Source organism: Cucumis melo, chromosome 2 (assembly GCF_025177605.1).
Source record: "Cucumis melo cultivar AY chromosome 2, USDA_Cmelo_AY_1.0, whole genome shotgun sequence".
Classification (NCBI taxonomy): Eukaryota; Viridiplantae; Streptophyta; class Magnoliopsida; order Cucurbitales; family Cucurbitaceae; genus Cucumis; species Cucumis melo.
Window position 1 is genome coordinate 2,013,737 of NC_066858.1, and position 15,425 is coordinate 2,029,161.

General features: G+C 25.7%; 1 protein-coding gene across 1 annotated transcript; it reads right to left on the reverse strand.

Annotated features, from left to right (window-relative positions):
• Positions 1-5,162: 5,162 nt before the first annotated feature.
• On the reverse strand, positions 5,163-7,494 carry LOC103492321 (GATA transcription factor 21). The gene is made up of 3 exons (XM_008452630.3): positions 7,169-7,494; positions 6,312-6,746; positions 5,163-5,630 (listed from the first exon to the last, which is right to left on the reverse strand). The coding sequence occupies exons 1-3, from the start codon at positions 7,370-7,372 to the stop codon at positions 5,250-5,252; spliced, it is 1,020 nt and encodes a 339-aa protein (XP_008450852.1). The 5' UTR covers positions 7,373-7,494; the 3' UTR covers positions 5,163-5,249.
• Between the last annotated feature and the right edge of the window lie 7,931 nt (positions 7,495-15,425).

Here is a 15,425-nt window from a genome sequence, read left to right on the forward strand (position 1 = left end):
AATTTTTAAATCATTGATTCAACCTAGAAGCTTAAGCCGATTGATGAGGACAAATTTAATATAATATTTAACACTCTTTCTCATTTGTGGGCTTGATGAAAAAAGACCCAACAAGTGAAAATTAATATTAAATGAAGAGGAAACAACAATGTTGAGGCTTGAACAAACCCAAAAACTTAAGCTGATGGATGAAGACAAATTTAATAGAATATTTAACAAAAATTAAAAAAGAGCAGGAGAAATTTCGTATTCAGTTAAAATGTTATTTTGGTTTTCATACTTTAAAGTTTATTCAATTTTAGTTCATATACTTTCAATTGTCTTTGATGGTAGTCTCTATCATTTCATAAATCTTAAATTTAGTTTCTAAAAGTTTTTTTTTCCCAAAATTGATAAAAAGAAAATACAATAATTTTTACTAAAAATAAATAAAATATGTAAATATGTTTTATAGTAAAATTGTATAGATAAACAAAAGTTTTTTAAAAAAAAAAAAGAGAAAAAAATAAAAACTAAGAAATAAATATAAGATTTGTTGAGCTTAGAGGCATTAAAATTAAAAAACTCAGATTACAACTACTAAAAATAAACAAACTTTAAAATATGAAAATCAAGATTATATTTTAACATTTTTGTTTTTAAATTTGTAGTATCAACTCTTATTAGGCTAAATTATAGGTTTGATTGAAATAATTTGAGGATAATTTGAATTGACACCTCATTCTAATAAATCGTGAACCGTGAATTAGCTTGAATTGGTACGCTTTGGTATTGAATCTTCCACCTTACATATCGTTAAAAATAATAGTCTTCACAAACTATTATTAATTTGTGCATTATTACTTAAAAGACCTATTTTTTTCATTTCACTCAATAATAAACTTTTAAAAAGTTGATAAATAGAAATTTTGAGTATAGTATAATGTAAAAATTATGTCAAAATTTATGTAGATTAAACTAATTAATCAAAAAATTAAAATTTATAACATCGTATAACAAAGTATAGACACGATTAATCAATATAAATAAAAAATCATCATATCAACTAAATAACAAAATATTAATTAAAATTTATTGATTTTTTTTTTTTATAGAAATTCGACATGAAAAGTGTTTATATGAAATCTACCATAGGGAACTTCTACATAGAAAATTTCAAAAAAAAAAAAAGAAGAAACGAAAAGAGAAAAGCCAAAATAGATAATTATTAGCAAAGATTATCCAAACATATCTTTATTTTTCTTTTCCCTCTCAATCATTTTCTCCTTTCTCAAAATTTTTCAATTGTTGTTTCAGAGGGGTTCAACTAACCATATTTTCAAAAGCACTAGAAAGAGATCGAGGGAGCCATAAGAGCACATAAAAATCATAAAATTTTATAGAGTAATTAAGTTAGTCAAATTAAATGATGATATTTTGAATGATCGATTAGGATTGTGTTTTTCTAAAAAAGATAGAATAGAGAAGGTGTTGAGACATGATAGGACCATTATTTTAGAAAGGGGGAGGAAAGAAAGAGGTAGAGGGAGAGGGGGCAATGGTGAAATCTCATAACCGAAACCAAAAAGCTGAACTTTCCAGTTTTGTGTGTTATCACCAATCACCATCCTCTGTTACCTTTAAGCTTATGGACCAATCTTTTCTCCATTTTTTTTTCTTTTTTTTAGTAAAACAAATCATACCTACATACATATAAATAATATATTATATCTCAAAAAGTTACCTTTAGAATTCTCCAACAAATATAAAAATAATTCTTTATCCGAAGGGTTTTCAAAAGTAACGGAATATTAAAATTGTTTACAAAATATAACAAAATTTATTCGTATACTTAGTTTATTTAAGATTTTTGTTATATTTCGTAGATAATTTTACTTTTTTTAATAATGACAATTTTCCTTTTTATTATTTAAAATAATAATCAAATGTTTTAAATTAAGAACAAAATCTAAAGGATTTTCTTTTAATTTAAAATGTCATAAAAACTACTTAAAAAAAATATATACTTAACCTAAATGTTTATTTAAAACTAAAAGTTATATTCTTAAAGTCTAGGACTTGTTTGGTAGATAATTCAAATTCTGTTTCATGTTTTCATATTCATTTAGTACCAATAGATATGTATTTGGCAAACAATCCGAATTCTGTTTTCGAAATTTATTTTCTGACTTTTTGATTCAAACTGTACAAATTCTAAAAACAATATATATATATATTTATATTTTCGTTGAATCCATAATTTCAATTTTACATTTGAAAAAGCATAATTATATTAAGTACGTACGTATAAGAATATTTAAAAATAATATTATATCGTGTTATAAACACAAACATTTTTTAAAATGTAATATGTATCGTATAATGTATTATAAATTATGCAATATTACAAAATAACAATTATATGTATAGGCAAAATTAAAAATTTGGTTCCTATAATTTTAAAAAGATAAAATTTAGTCTCTATAATTTATAATTAAAATTTTAGTTTCTCTGGTGCGATAAAATCATAGAGAATATAGTCTCGTTTAGAGGAACTATTTATAAAAGCTGTCAAAACATAAATACTATTTACATAAGATTTTGTCAAACTATAGTCTAAACTCTAACTTTCTCCAAATATGGGGATTAAATTTAAAATTCAGCCAATTTTGTAAACATAAATTATATTACTCATTAATAAATTAATAATAGTTTGTTGTCAAATAATTCTCGATGGACAAGTAATACTAGTTTTATGATTTGTACGTAAATATATAATATAAAACACATTTAAACATTCTTTTAAAATTAGAATTCAATTTAAACATTCTTTTGAAATTATAATTCAATTTTTGAATATGCCATCAAACACATATATGAAAACATAAAATATAAATCATTTGTTTTCAAATTTCTATTTTCAGATTCTCTACAAAAACAAGTCCTTATGCATCTATTTTTATAAACTCAAAGATTAAGAAGGTATATTTTGATAATTTAGGTACCAAACATACATATTAAAATTAGTGAGTTCGTGGATATTTTTACGTTGTCTTATCTTCTTTTTTTTAAAAAAATATTAGTGATAATTTATCGATGGAAGGATATATTTACTCTTTTTTTTTTTTTTCTCTTATTTAGAACACATGTGGTGTAACTTAAACATCATACTAATAATATATCTTGACCAATTGAATTATTAAAAAATTATTTAAAAAATATTTATTTAAGTTATTGATTTTAAATGGTATATAATATCAAAAGCTAAAGGCCTTTTTTCCCAATCCCAATGGAAGAAAATGTCATTTTTGTGTCATGAAAGTTTTGTTTCCTTCGGCAAATATATATATGAATAATAATAAAAAAAAGAACATTTGATAAAATATTATAATAAATGTTGTCTTTTTGTGATTTTGTTTTATAAAGTATAAATAGTTTGTCAAAATTTTCTATTTTTGAAAAAGCTCCTATATAATATATATATTTATTAAAGACGGATGCAACCCAAGATATACCTAAATGCTTTTATGTGCTAAATACGTGTTTAGTCAAAACTTTTGAAATAATATGAAATAATAGAATAAAATGATAAATAATAGCAAATTTGTCGCACAATTTATAAAATAATAAAAATATACAAAAAAAAAGAGTTCATACATTAGTATATACGATACGTATATATTTGGTATAGGTTTTATATACAAAGAAAAATTTGTCACATTTCTAAGCAACTCTTTTTCATGCAACAGAACATACAATTTTGTCATTGGATGATTATACAAATTTATTTATTAACATATCCATAAAAAGGTGAAAGGTATCTCACAAAACTCTAATTTTTTTAGGTTGAAAAGGCATTTAAATATATATTGAGAAATAATTAAAAAAATGTCCAAAAAAAACTTAGTGAAATTGCCAAAAGTGTTACATTTAACATAACATTTACATTTCATAAAAAATGAATGATAATATTTACGCTTTATAAGAAAAATCAATTGTAATCAATTTTTTTGTTGTGTGGTTTGTTAATTTTTTCTATTTAAAAAAAAAATCAAAAAACTATCTCTAACATCACCACATTCACTAAAAAAATCTATTTTGTAATTTACCCATTAAATTTCCTAAAAGAAAAAAAATCCATTGCATTTCATGTCTATATGGTAAAAAAAAATATATTTTCCTATTTGATGGTTGCTTTAAAATGCCGAATAAAATTAGCAACGTAATTTTAAATATTTTTTAAAGTTTTGAAATAATTATGTTATGTTATTAAATTTATGATTTTAATCTCCCTTACTCTACATAGAAATTTAAAAATTCCAAAAAAAATAGAAATTTTGGTTATATACAAAGTTTTTTTTTTAAAAGGAAACAACTAGTTAGACCTTAGGACAAAACCTAAGACCAAACTAGAATATTATTAATGAAGGGCTAGAGAAAAGCCCAAAGGCTAATTACAGAAAGCGTTAAGATTAAGAGCAATAGTAGCTGCTGAATAATTTTTGAAAGTAGGATCTCTACTACACCAATTTCCTATGAGAATTTTGCAGTCTTCCCATAAGTTATCTATAGATTTTTGATAACTTAAAGTATCAAAGATTCTATTATTTCTCTCTGCCCAAATACCCCAAAGAATAGCTATCAGACCACAAAGAACGACCTTGTGCTTCGGGAGGGATTGGTTTAGGGAGAGGAAGAAGGAGAACATCGCTTCAAAGTCGTCGGAAATGGGGGCGAAATTGAGAGATCGATGGAGGAGGGACCATAGGGGTTTCACCAGATCACAGTGAAGGAAAAGGTGAGCTCCCGTTTCGCTTTCTTTTTTGCAGAGAACGCACCAATTTGGTTGTAGAAGCGTATTTGGTTATATACAAAGTTAAAATTATGTTTGGTTTAATAGATGTGTTAAAATTAGTTCAAACAAGAAATCTAAGAAACAGATACATATTATAGTAACCAATAAAACTATGCTAAAAAAGAAAAGGATGAATGAGTTAAGTATATATACACACTTTTATATATATATTATTAAAATTATATATATAGATGAAAATAAATAAGTACAATAATAATACAAGGTTATTTTCCTCAATGGGTCTTTTTTCTAATTATTTGAAAACTTTTTATCCCCAAAATGCATTAGCATTTAGAAATAACAAAATCAAACTCAAAAGAAAGAAAAAAGCAATAAAATAAAAAAGAATATATAATAATAATAATAATAATAATAATAATAATAATAATAATAATAATAATAGTTAATTAATTAATTAACCATGAAGAAGGCCGTAAGATAGAGTCATGAGCAAAATGGCAGCTTCTCTTTCATCTTGTGGGAAAACTCGTTGATAGGATGAAGAAATCTCACTCAATCTTCCCCCCATTTTTATCTCTTCAAAACAAAGTTTCGCCTTTCTTCCTCCGCCCTTGTCTCCGCCACCGTGGCCACTGACTACCACGACCTCGTCTTTGTATTTTCTCTTCAATGCTGTTGTTGTCGTCATCGTCGTCGCTGGCTTCGTCGTTATCTTGTGTTGTACCGCCTTGTTGGTCTTCAAAACTACGGCCCCACCGTTCGTGGCGGCCGCTGCTGCTTCTGCCATTGCTCGTCTTGCTTTTCTCTGTCGGATTCCACATGCGTTGCAAAGTGACTGCACAACAATGCGAATTATTTGAAAAATACTTAGATGCAATGTTGAGTTTTTGTTTTCTATTCGAGGAAATAGAATGTTACTCTCATGTTAAGTAATTTAATTAAGCTCGAGAGAAATATATATATAGTATAAGTTAGTAATAATCAATAAATCTATGGTTTGAATCGATATCCATTTCTATTATACTAATTAAAAAGCTCGACGGCTAAAATTCTAGTACCATTTAATAGTTAAAAAATTATAACAATACAGCAAAAAAAAAAAAAAAAAAAAACATGTGAACAATCGATAAGGTTTTGTATACATTTCATATATCGTAAATTATATTCTTCCGTAAACTTTGGAATTAGATTCAAACGTCGTTATAAATCTTTCCCTAAACTTGGAAATTAAATTTGTTTTTTCAAGTTGAACAATTATGGAGAGATAGTAAAATTATTAAACTTTGGTGTATATATATATATATATAGCAAGTATTTAATAAATGACCTAAATTGTTAGATAAAGTTCAAATTTAATCGTTTAGAATCAAATTAAGTCATAATTTTGATATGTTTTTCTAAAAAAAAAAAGAATTAATAATTATAATTATAATAAATCTCATATATGAAAAATTAAAAAATAAAATAAAATTATAAGATTTGTTGTTTAAAATAAATTTGAATTGTGAATTATTACCTTAGGACCTCTAGGGCCGCTTCTCCAAAGGGGAGTTTTTGTGGTGTTACAATCGGAACAGGTTCTGATTATGGCACCGCCCTCGTGTAGTGTCGTTGCGCTTGTTCGTTTGTTCGTTTGTTCAATCGAAGATGGTGACGGTGACGGTGGGTTGAGATCTTGGACATTTCGACCGCTGTCAATTGTTCTGGTGGGAGTCGTCTCAGTTTGCAGGTTAGAATTTATCATGAATTTGATCTTGGAGGAGGAGGAGGAAGAAGAAGACCACTTCACCGAATCATTGTGAGTATTATCGTTATTATTATTCTCACAACAGCTTGAAGTTTCTCTCTTATCAATCTGCTTCCAAATTGTAAACCTTAGTCCAGTTTCTTCTATATGATCTTCATGATTTCCAATACTTTGATCATTGTTACAACCCATAATCCCACCACCCTATTAAAACCAACAACGATTAAATTAATCATATATTAATCGTTACAATACGAGTTTGAGATGAAAAAAAATGTAAACAATAAACATCGACCGACACAGAGAATTACATACTTCTTCACACTAACTCAAATAAAGTGAAAGATTATTCTATTATTAGAGAGAAATATGTTCTTGGTCATTTCAACGATATATATAACAAATTCAAGACATTTTGACAATTTTCTTAAACAAAAACGCAAACTATAGGTTTCTTTTTAACTTGATTCTTATATATTATGAAAAACTTAGAAGGAAGTTATTCAACAATTAACTAAACTTGCTTTTCATATGATAGTACTTCTCATATGGTCTTGTTTTTCACTCAACTGCAATACAATAGAGTGAAAAACAGCCAAGTGATAGAATTTAATTAAAAAACGTACCTCGTGTTTGAGCTCTACCGAGCGAGGATCGTCGGAGATCATGGAATGATCGAGGGCAGTGAAAGAGAGAGAGGAGGAGGAGGAGGAAGAAGCCTGAGCTGGGGTGACGATAGGGAAGAAGAGGTGATGATGAGAAGACGAGTAGTGAAGATGATCAAGATCGTCGTGATCGGAGGGAAACGAGTCCCGATAAGGAGGAGCCATGATAATGAAGAAGAGAAGATCAAAGAAGAATGAGTTAAAAAGAAAGAAAGAGGTGGAAGAATGATCAAGAGATGTAATAATGGTGAAAATACTAAATAGAAAAAAGGGAGAGGGCAGGAAGGGCAGAGGAAAAATGGGCCTAGGGTTAATAAATGAGACATTCACGTGCCTTTCAAAGACAAAGAAACAAACAAAACTCAAAGAAAGACAAACACCAAAAATTTAAATGAGTGATATTCTGCTACACAGACCCCATTTCACTAACAAAAACCCTATCTCTTCCCTTTCTTCTCTATGACTTATATATATATAAATTAAAAAAGAAAATTCTCATTTCCCTTTATTGTACCCAAAAAATATTTGGATGGCTAAGGAACACACATCCATATTTCCCCTTTTTAAACTAAACCCTAAATATGAAATCCCAAACCCGAAACCGAAACCCTACAAAATAATCCAAATTACCCGAATTTTGAATTTCTTAGGTTTTAAATGATTACGTGTCTAAATAGAGAATAATGTTAAATCGTAAAAAGAATAACCTTTGGTTAAAGTTGCGTGGGTTTTACGAAGAACTTAATTATTTTTGTACATACGTTTAATATGTATATATGCCCTATGTAATAAATATCTTTTCTTTTAGACTATGTTTGATAACAATATTTTTATTTTTTGTTTTTGAAAATTATATCTTAGTAATTTGCAAAGTGTAAAAGTTACCTAAGTTCTAAAAACAAAAACAAGTTTCTAAAAACTATATATATTTTTAAATGATTTTTGAAATGTATCACAACAAAACAAGAAATTTAGTAGTGAAAAAAGTGTTTATACTTAATTTTAGAAAACTTAAAAAGGAAATAAGTTCATGTTTGGTTACCATAAAGTTTTTTTCTCTTTTAGTTTTTGAGTATATAAACAAAACTATGCATGGTTTCATATTCTCATAATTCCTTTTATTCAAATGTGATTCTAATTCATCCATATAATCCTCCCTAAACTTGAGGATTATCTATGAGATCACTACTACATTAGCAATTTATGAAACTTTGTTTGAATACATGAGAAATCACTTACTAGTATGGAAGCTAGGGGTTTTATCTATTGGTTAATATTTGTTTTCTTCCTTTAATTTGTACTTCGAAAAAATAGGTTTACTAAAAAAACCCTTAAAGTGAACAATATGTGTCATAATGGAGAGGAAAATACCTTTTTATATATATATGATATATGATTTTCATGTCTAACAATGAAAGATAGTTATTAAAAAGTTAAAATACCATTTTAATTTAGGTTGGAATTTGTTTAATTTTTATCCTTATATTTTACAAATTGTATAGAAATTTTTAAAGTATAGTTAAGTAAATCAATATATTTATAAAATATAATAAAAATTCATATCTATCACTAACAGAAATTTATCGGTATCTATAGTACCTATCACCGATAAAATCTAACATTTTGCAATATTTTAAAATATTTTGAACAATAGTTTTAATATTGTGTTAAAGTGGCATATGTAATTCGGAGTTCCTAAGAATTTATGGTTGTTGGTAGGTAGAAGAAAGAAATTAAAATTTATAAAGTAGATAATATTCAACATGTGTGCGGTGACTAGCTATCATAAAGATATTATTTTTAATGAAACTAGAATATAGGAGAGATGCTAGTGTGTAACAATAAATGATATAATATCATACATTAATTGTCAAAATATCCTATACAACCACATATAAAATTTAGGTTAAAAATACACATTTTGTTATGGTTGTTTATTCAATTTTTAGTCTCTAATCCATGATATCTTAAACTTTGTCCTCAAAAATTGATATGTGAATATTGATTTCAAAACTTATATATAGTAAAAATGCTAATTATATATAGGTAACATTTTTAAAAAATAAAAATCCACAATAAAATAAGATTAAGGACTAAATTAAGATTTATGGAATTACATGAACAAAACTTTGAAGTGAAAATTGTTATTGCACTTGTTTTATCACGTGAGATGAAATGGTGATTCTATAATTTATTTTTATTGTATTTCGTAGTCATAGGTTGTTTTTAAAGAAAAGATAATTAATAACTTATAGATATTAGTATAAAAAAGATCATTAGCGATATGTAAAAAAACAAGCACACACATACTTCCAATAAACTTTTTTTTTTTATTTAAAAATTTATTATTCTAATAATTTACTTTACTTCGTGTCTGTACTATGTAGAAAATATTTTATGAAAAAATATACTTTAATAAGAACATAATGAAAAATATAATATATGTATTTAAAAATATTATTAAAAATATTTGATTTATTCGATATATTACAATACCTAATATGTTTATTAAACAAATAATTTATCAGCACAATTTCTATGATATTTTTTTAACTCTAAAGCAAGTTTATAAAAATAAAATTAAGTTATAAATATAAACAAAATATTATAATTTTTTTATAAAAAATATATTTTAAATTTTTAATAAAACCTTGACATTCGACGTGCATATGTTCAAATAAACAATTTCAAATACTTAAAAATTAACACTTACTTACGTAGTCTCAAACATGTCGTAAATTTATGGTCGGATAACTTTTAGAGGCGAAAACTATCTTCAAACTTCTTAACCGAAACAATATATATGTCAAAATCATCATGCTATATTATATTATATATAAAAAAATTATATTTAGAAGTCAAAAAGAATTTTTGAGGGGAAAAGAAAGTATATAAAATTAGTACTAAGCATGAGAAGTGAATAGTAAGTTGTGGGTTATGACAAGAATGTTTTTGACATTTTATATGGATATTGGAATATATAGTAATAATGTTGAAAGAACATTAGAGATTTAGGGAAAAGAGCATTTAATGCTACACATAAGGTATTTCCATACTCATCCCCACTCCTTTGCCATCCATTCTCTTTTTCCTAATTTTAAATTTCATATATATTATAATATTTTTCCATCCTTCAACTTTAAAAATAAAAGAAAAATATTTTGCTTTTTTTTTTCTTTTTCTTTTTACTTTTTTTAATTACAATTTATAGTATTAGATAGTCAAATTTTAGAGGACTATTTATTTATTTTTTTAAATTCTCGAGATAAAGAAAGATAAAACGATCAATTATGCGACTCAACTTCTAAATTGCAAAATTTAAAATATAACATTGTCCTAAATAACTAATCATCTTGAAAAAAAACTTCAAAAAACAATAATTCAATTCATCCTCAAACTACCAAACAACCAAAGGGCGGGCAAGATTTTAGATAGACTACTAAACGAGCCCTAATGCCACATCATCAATCATAACTAAATGACAAAATTACCTCTGGTTAAATTTGAAAATATTAAACTTACATCAAATTTATTAAATACGATATAAATAATACTTTGATGTCCGCAACTGTTCGCAATGATTTTAATGTGTTATATGTATTTCTTACTTAAAAATATTCTTTTAGACTGCTAGTAAATGATTTCAAACAAAAGAAATGAAATTTATTACATTTGGACGATTAAGAAAAAAAGCAAACACGATTAAAGTAAAATTTTAATATATTCGTAAATATTTTAATTTATTTTTACTATATTTAAAGATAATCGGAGAAAATGAAAATTATGGAATTTTTTGAGAGAGGAAAAATAGAAAAGGTTTGAAAGGACAAGTGGGAGGAAAAAAATGGAGAGCGTGAGGCCGCATTTTGTCTTCAAACGTGAGACAAAGGGAAGGGTATGGAACATGGGGAAGTCCTACGCATCATAAATAAAATCCAAATATATATAATATATATATATATATATATATCTCAAATAACCATCCTATTTTAATTTATATATTTTTAAAAATAAAAGGAGAAAGAAAAAAATAATCATTAAATGAATGTCTCCAAATTTGTCAAAATGTTCCCTTTTTTTACCATATATTTATAATTTGATGCATCAAATTGTGTGCTCACCACCCCAAACTTACATAAATGTTACCGTTTTTAATGTTTAATTTGAAGAAGTATTGGATGATGATGATGATGTTGATGTTGTTATTGATATATCATGCATCTTTTGAAGTTCTTATTTTTAGTTTTTGAGGAGACTAAGGATAGAGCAAGAGATTGGACGTTGTTTCAAGACAAAATGCAGCATCACACTCTCCATTTTTTAATTTGTATATTTTAAAAATAAAGAGAGAAGAAAAAAAATAATCATTAAATGAATGTTTGTCAAAATATATGTTCCATTTTGTACCTGTTACCATTTTAATGTTTAATTTGAAGAAGTTGTTGAATGATGGCGTTGTTATTGATATATCTTTTCTTGAAGTTTTTATTTTTCCGAGGAGAGTAAGGATAGAGAGGCAAGAAGTTGGGCGTTGTTTCATTTTCTCATGTTAACCCCGGTTCATTGTGTTGCGCATAATAAAGTTTTGAAGGATTATAAGTTTGCAATTCTTCCTATCACTTAGTCTGAGTGGTTTTCTATGGCCTTATCTCGTGATTTGCTTGTGTAATTTGTTTGGTCAATCTTTTACGACCTTGTTCCTAAAAAAACTCAAAAGAAAAAAAAAAAAAAGATAAAAAAGAACATATTATAGTATGTTTTCAATGAATTATAAAATATATGTATTATACTATTGAATGAATATCAAAGACAAAGATATTATAACTTGTTTTTATATAGAAATTTATTAGTTATTATGGTTAATTAATTCAGGATTAATCAAACTTAAATCTGTGAATAGTTTTTTTTAGTACAAACAGAGTTATAATATTTGATAGTAACAGGTTTTATCTCAAAACTAATTGACAATAAGAGGAGCTAGCTTATTTATCTTATAAGAAGTGTGAGATTTGTTGGTTTTTCCGGCGTGAGATCCTCAACAATAAGAAGATTTCAACTAAAGGTCATTTGATCATCAGCTCCCATTGTTGTTTGTTGAGCTGTGGTAAACTTGTGAATAGCATAATGTGATTGAAAATATTGAGCTTACAAAGATTTCGACATTTGTTTTAAAAATTAGAAGGGGAATTAGTGAAAATATAATTAAATAGATAGCAGAACATTTGAATATTGAACTAAAGGTCATGTTTACCTTAATGAATATGTAATAGATCAATGATAATAAGAATATGAGCCCCATTTGATTACCTTTGGTGTTACGTTGTTTATTCGTGTTCTTACTCGTACTAAAGGTCATGTTCTCACTTGCAAATTTGTAATAAAAACCACAAACTGATTAACTAATTGAGAATGTCCAATCCAATTGTGTTTGAAAATTACATTATTGTATCTTTACTTTTATTGTTACGACTATACCATTATCGTTACTCTTTCAGCTAAAAATTATTGTCATTGGTCCATTACTGCTTGACCCTCAAAGGGAGAGGTAAAGGTAAAGGTAAACATAACAGTAACAATAAATTTGAGAAAATTCATAATTTTAAGTAAACATGATTAAAAACAATAAAATAACATTTGTGATTCAAACATTACAGTTGATCTACGAGTAGAATTTCATTACGGTTACACTAATTTTCATTACGATTTGGTAAATGTGACTAAAATTTAAATTTTAACGAGATGAAATTGAAAGTTCTTTTTTCTTTTAGAAAAATCGATTCCATGCAATAAATTTACCACACATTTTCGGAAACAAAATTTTATTATTTCCAAGAAAATTAACTTTTTGATATACAAAGTCTGGATTTAATTTTTATTTGGTCCCTAAGTTTCAAGAGATAATTAAGCTTTTGTTTTTTAGTTTCATATTTAATTTTCAAATTGGCTCATAAGTTTCAAAATATTTCACTTTTGAGTCTTTTAAATTTTACTTTTTTAAGATGTTACATATTAGAAACAAATATGAGCATTATTGAAAACTCAAGAGTAAAAATGTAAAACTTTATAATTTAAGAACCAAATAAAAATTAAATTTAAAATTTAAATATAAAATTAAACAATGTAATATTTTGAATAAATTTAAAATTTAAATAAAAATTAAACTCAAATTTTATGAAAAAAGAGTATAATGCTTAAAAACTGAGGAGGCCATTTGGGCAAGTAGTTGATTATTCCAGTCGTAGGTTTGTATAGTTGAGTTATAACGTATGTGTTTAAGGTTTAAAACTATTTTAATTTAAAAATAAAATAGTAAATAATGTAGTAATCAGTAAAGATGATAAATGTAAAATAATAAAAACTATAACAAATAGTAAATAATGTAGCAAATGAGGATTTTGAAATAGTATCTACTGTAGGAAAAAATGGTTATTATAATCTTAAGATGATCCTAAGTTTCAAACTTGTACACTTTTAATTCTGAGTCTTAAGTTTCCGAATAATTTATCAGACGTTAATGCAAAAACAAATATAAGCATAAGTGAAAACTCAAAGGTCAAAATGTAAAACTTTATAATTTAAGAATCAAATAAAACCAAATTTGAAATTCCAAAATAAAATTAAACTAGGCAATATTTTGATGCTCGTATAGTTAAATCAAAATTAAACTCACATTTTATAGTTTTTAATTGGTATTTTGGGTAAGGAGTTGATTATTATCACCTTAGGTTTATATAGTTGGATTATAATAATATATGTTTAAGATTTAAAACTATTTTAATTTAAAAAATAAACAATAAATACAGTAGTAAAATAATAAAATAAGATAAAGATAAAATAATAAAAATTGTAACAAACGAAAATTTTGAAATAATATTTACTATGGTAAAGAATGATTATTATAATCCTAAGATAATCCTTACATCCAACGATCGGCTGACAAACACTACACTCAAAATAAATCTAAATATAAGAAAAAGAAAAAAGATTTTATTTTAATATTGTAAATGCAAATAGAAGAGAATATTAATGATAGAGAATAAGGCTACGTTTGGGGATTATTAATCACTCGCATTGGTTGTGTGTATGGTTGGAGGGAAAGACATGAAAATGACTCTATTCTTCCAAACTTTACATTATCTCACTTTCTTCCAAATATTTTCTTTGTTTCCTTTATCTTTTTCTCTTTCTAAACTTGGCCCCATCTCTTTCTCTCTCTCTCTCCCCCCAAATTTTGCTTCTCTCTCTACTTCATATCATGTGATTGATAGAGAGAGAGGGAGAGACAAACCCGTATTTAATATCGACTAAATCGATTGATTGATGGTATACTTAGATTTCTTACATAGTAGTGTTTACGACGAAATAATTATTGTGTTTTTTTTCTTAATTTATTTCAATGTTTTTATTTTTAGTCTCTATATTTTTAATACATTTTGAATTCAGTTAGTGTATTTTCAATAAATTTTAAATTTATAGATGAATGGTCACAATTAGTTTTCATGATTTATTCAAAGTATAAAAACAAAAAATGATATTCTAATAAACCAAAAAAAACATTTGAGAAAACTATTTGGGATCTAAAGTGTTTTATTGAATATAGATGAAATGATTACCATTTTTTAAGGATTACGAGTGTAAATTTATGGCAAAAGATGGTAGAGATATGAATTTAGAGTAATGGTAACGGGTAGTAATTTTAGAGATGATAACCAAGTCTATAACTATTTTTTAAAAAAATTTGTAAATATAACAGACTTATATCATTGAAAGACGATGTAGTAGTGATAGATCATAATAAAAGGTCTATCATGACCTATCAATAATAGACTATTATCATTAATAGATTTGTTATATCTATAAATTTTTTAAAATATTGCTATATTTTAAATCTGACTGCTATATTTGCATTTGTCCCTTAAATTAATTACTTGATGAACCGTGCAAAAAATTAACAAAGTGTAATTACATTAAAGATAAACATCCATTAACACACAGAAACAACAATGTCAAAGTAAGTTTGATTTAGTGATATTCAAATGACCTACGTACAACCTGTCACATGTTTAATCTTCGCACCATATTTATATTGAAATAATTTATTAATTAATATACACTTGATTCATTAATGGATTAATTAGTAAAGAAGTGGGATTTTTTTTTTAAGAAATGGTTTCTATGGTGAAATTGGCAATCCATTAATAATGAAAAGGACAGGTTA

Bases quoted from the DNA above. Each gene is read 5' to 3' on its own strand.
- LOC103492321 (XM_008452630.3), bottom strand. From the start codon at position 7,372: ATGGCTCCTCCTTATCGGGACTCGTTTCCCTCCGATCACGACGATCTT. The intron at 6,747-7,168 runs GTACGTTTTTTA...TGGTTTTAATAG, and splicing joins CGGTAGAGCTCAAACACGAG to GGTGGTGGGATTATGGGTTG. The intron at 5,631-6,311 runs GTAATAATTCAC...ATTGTTGTGCAG, and splicing joins GCGGCCCTAGAGGTCCTAAG to TCACTTTGCAACGCATGTGG.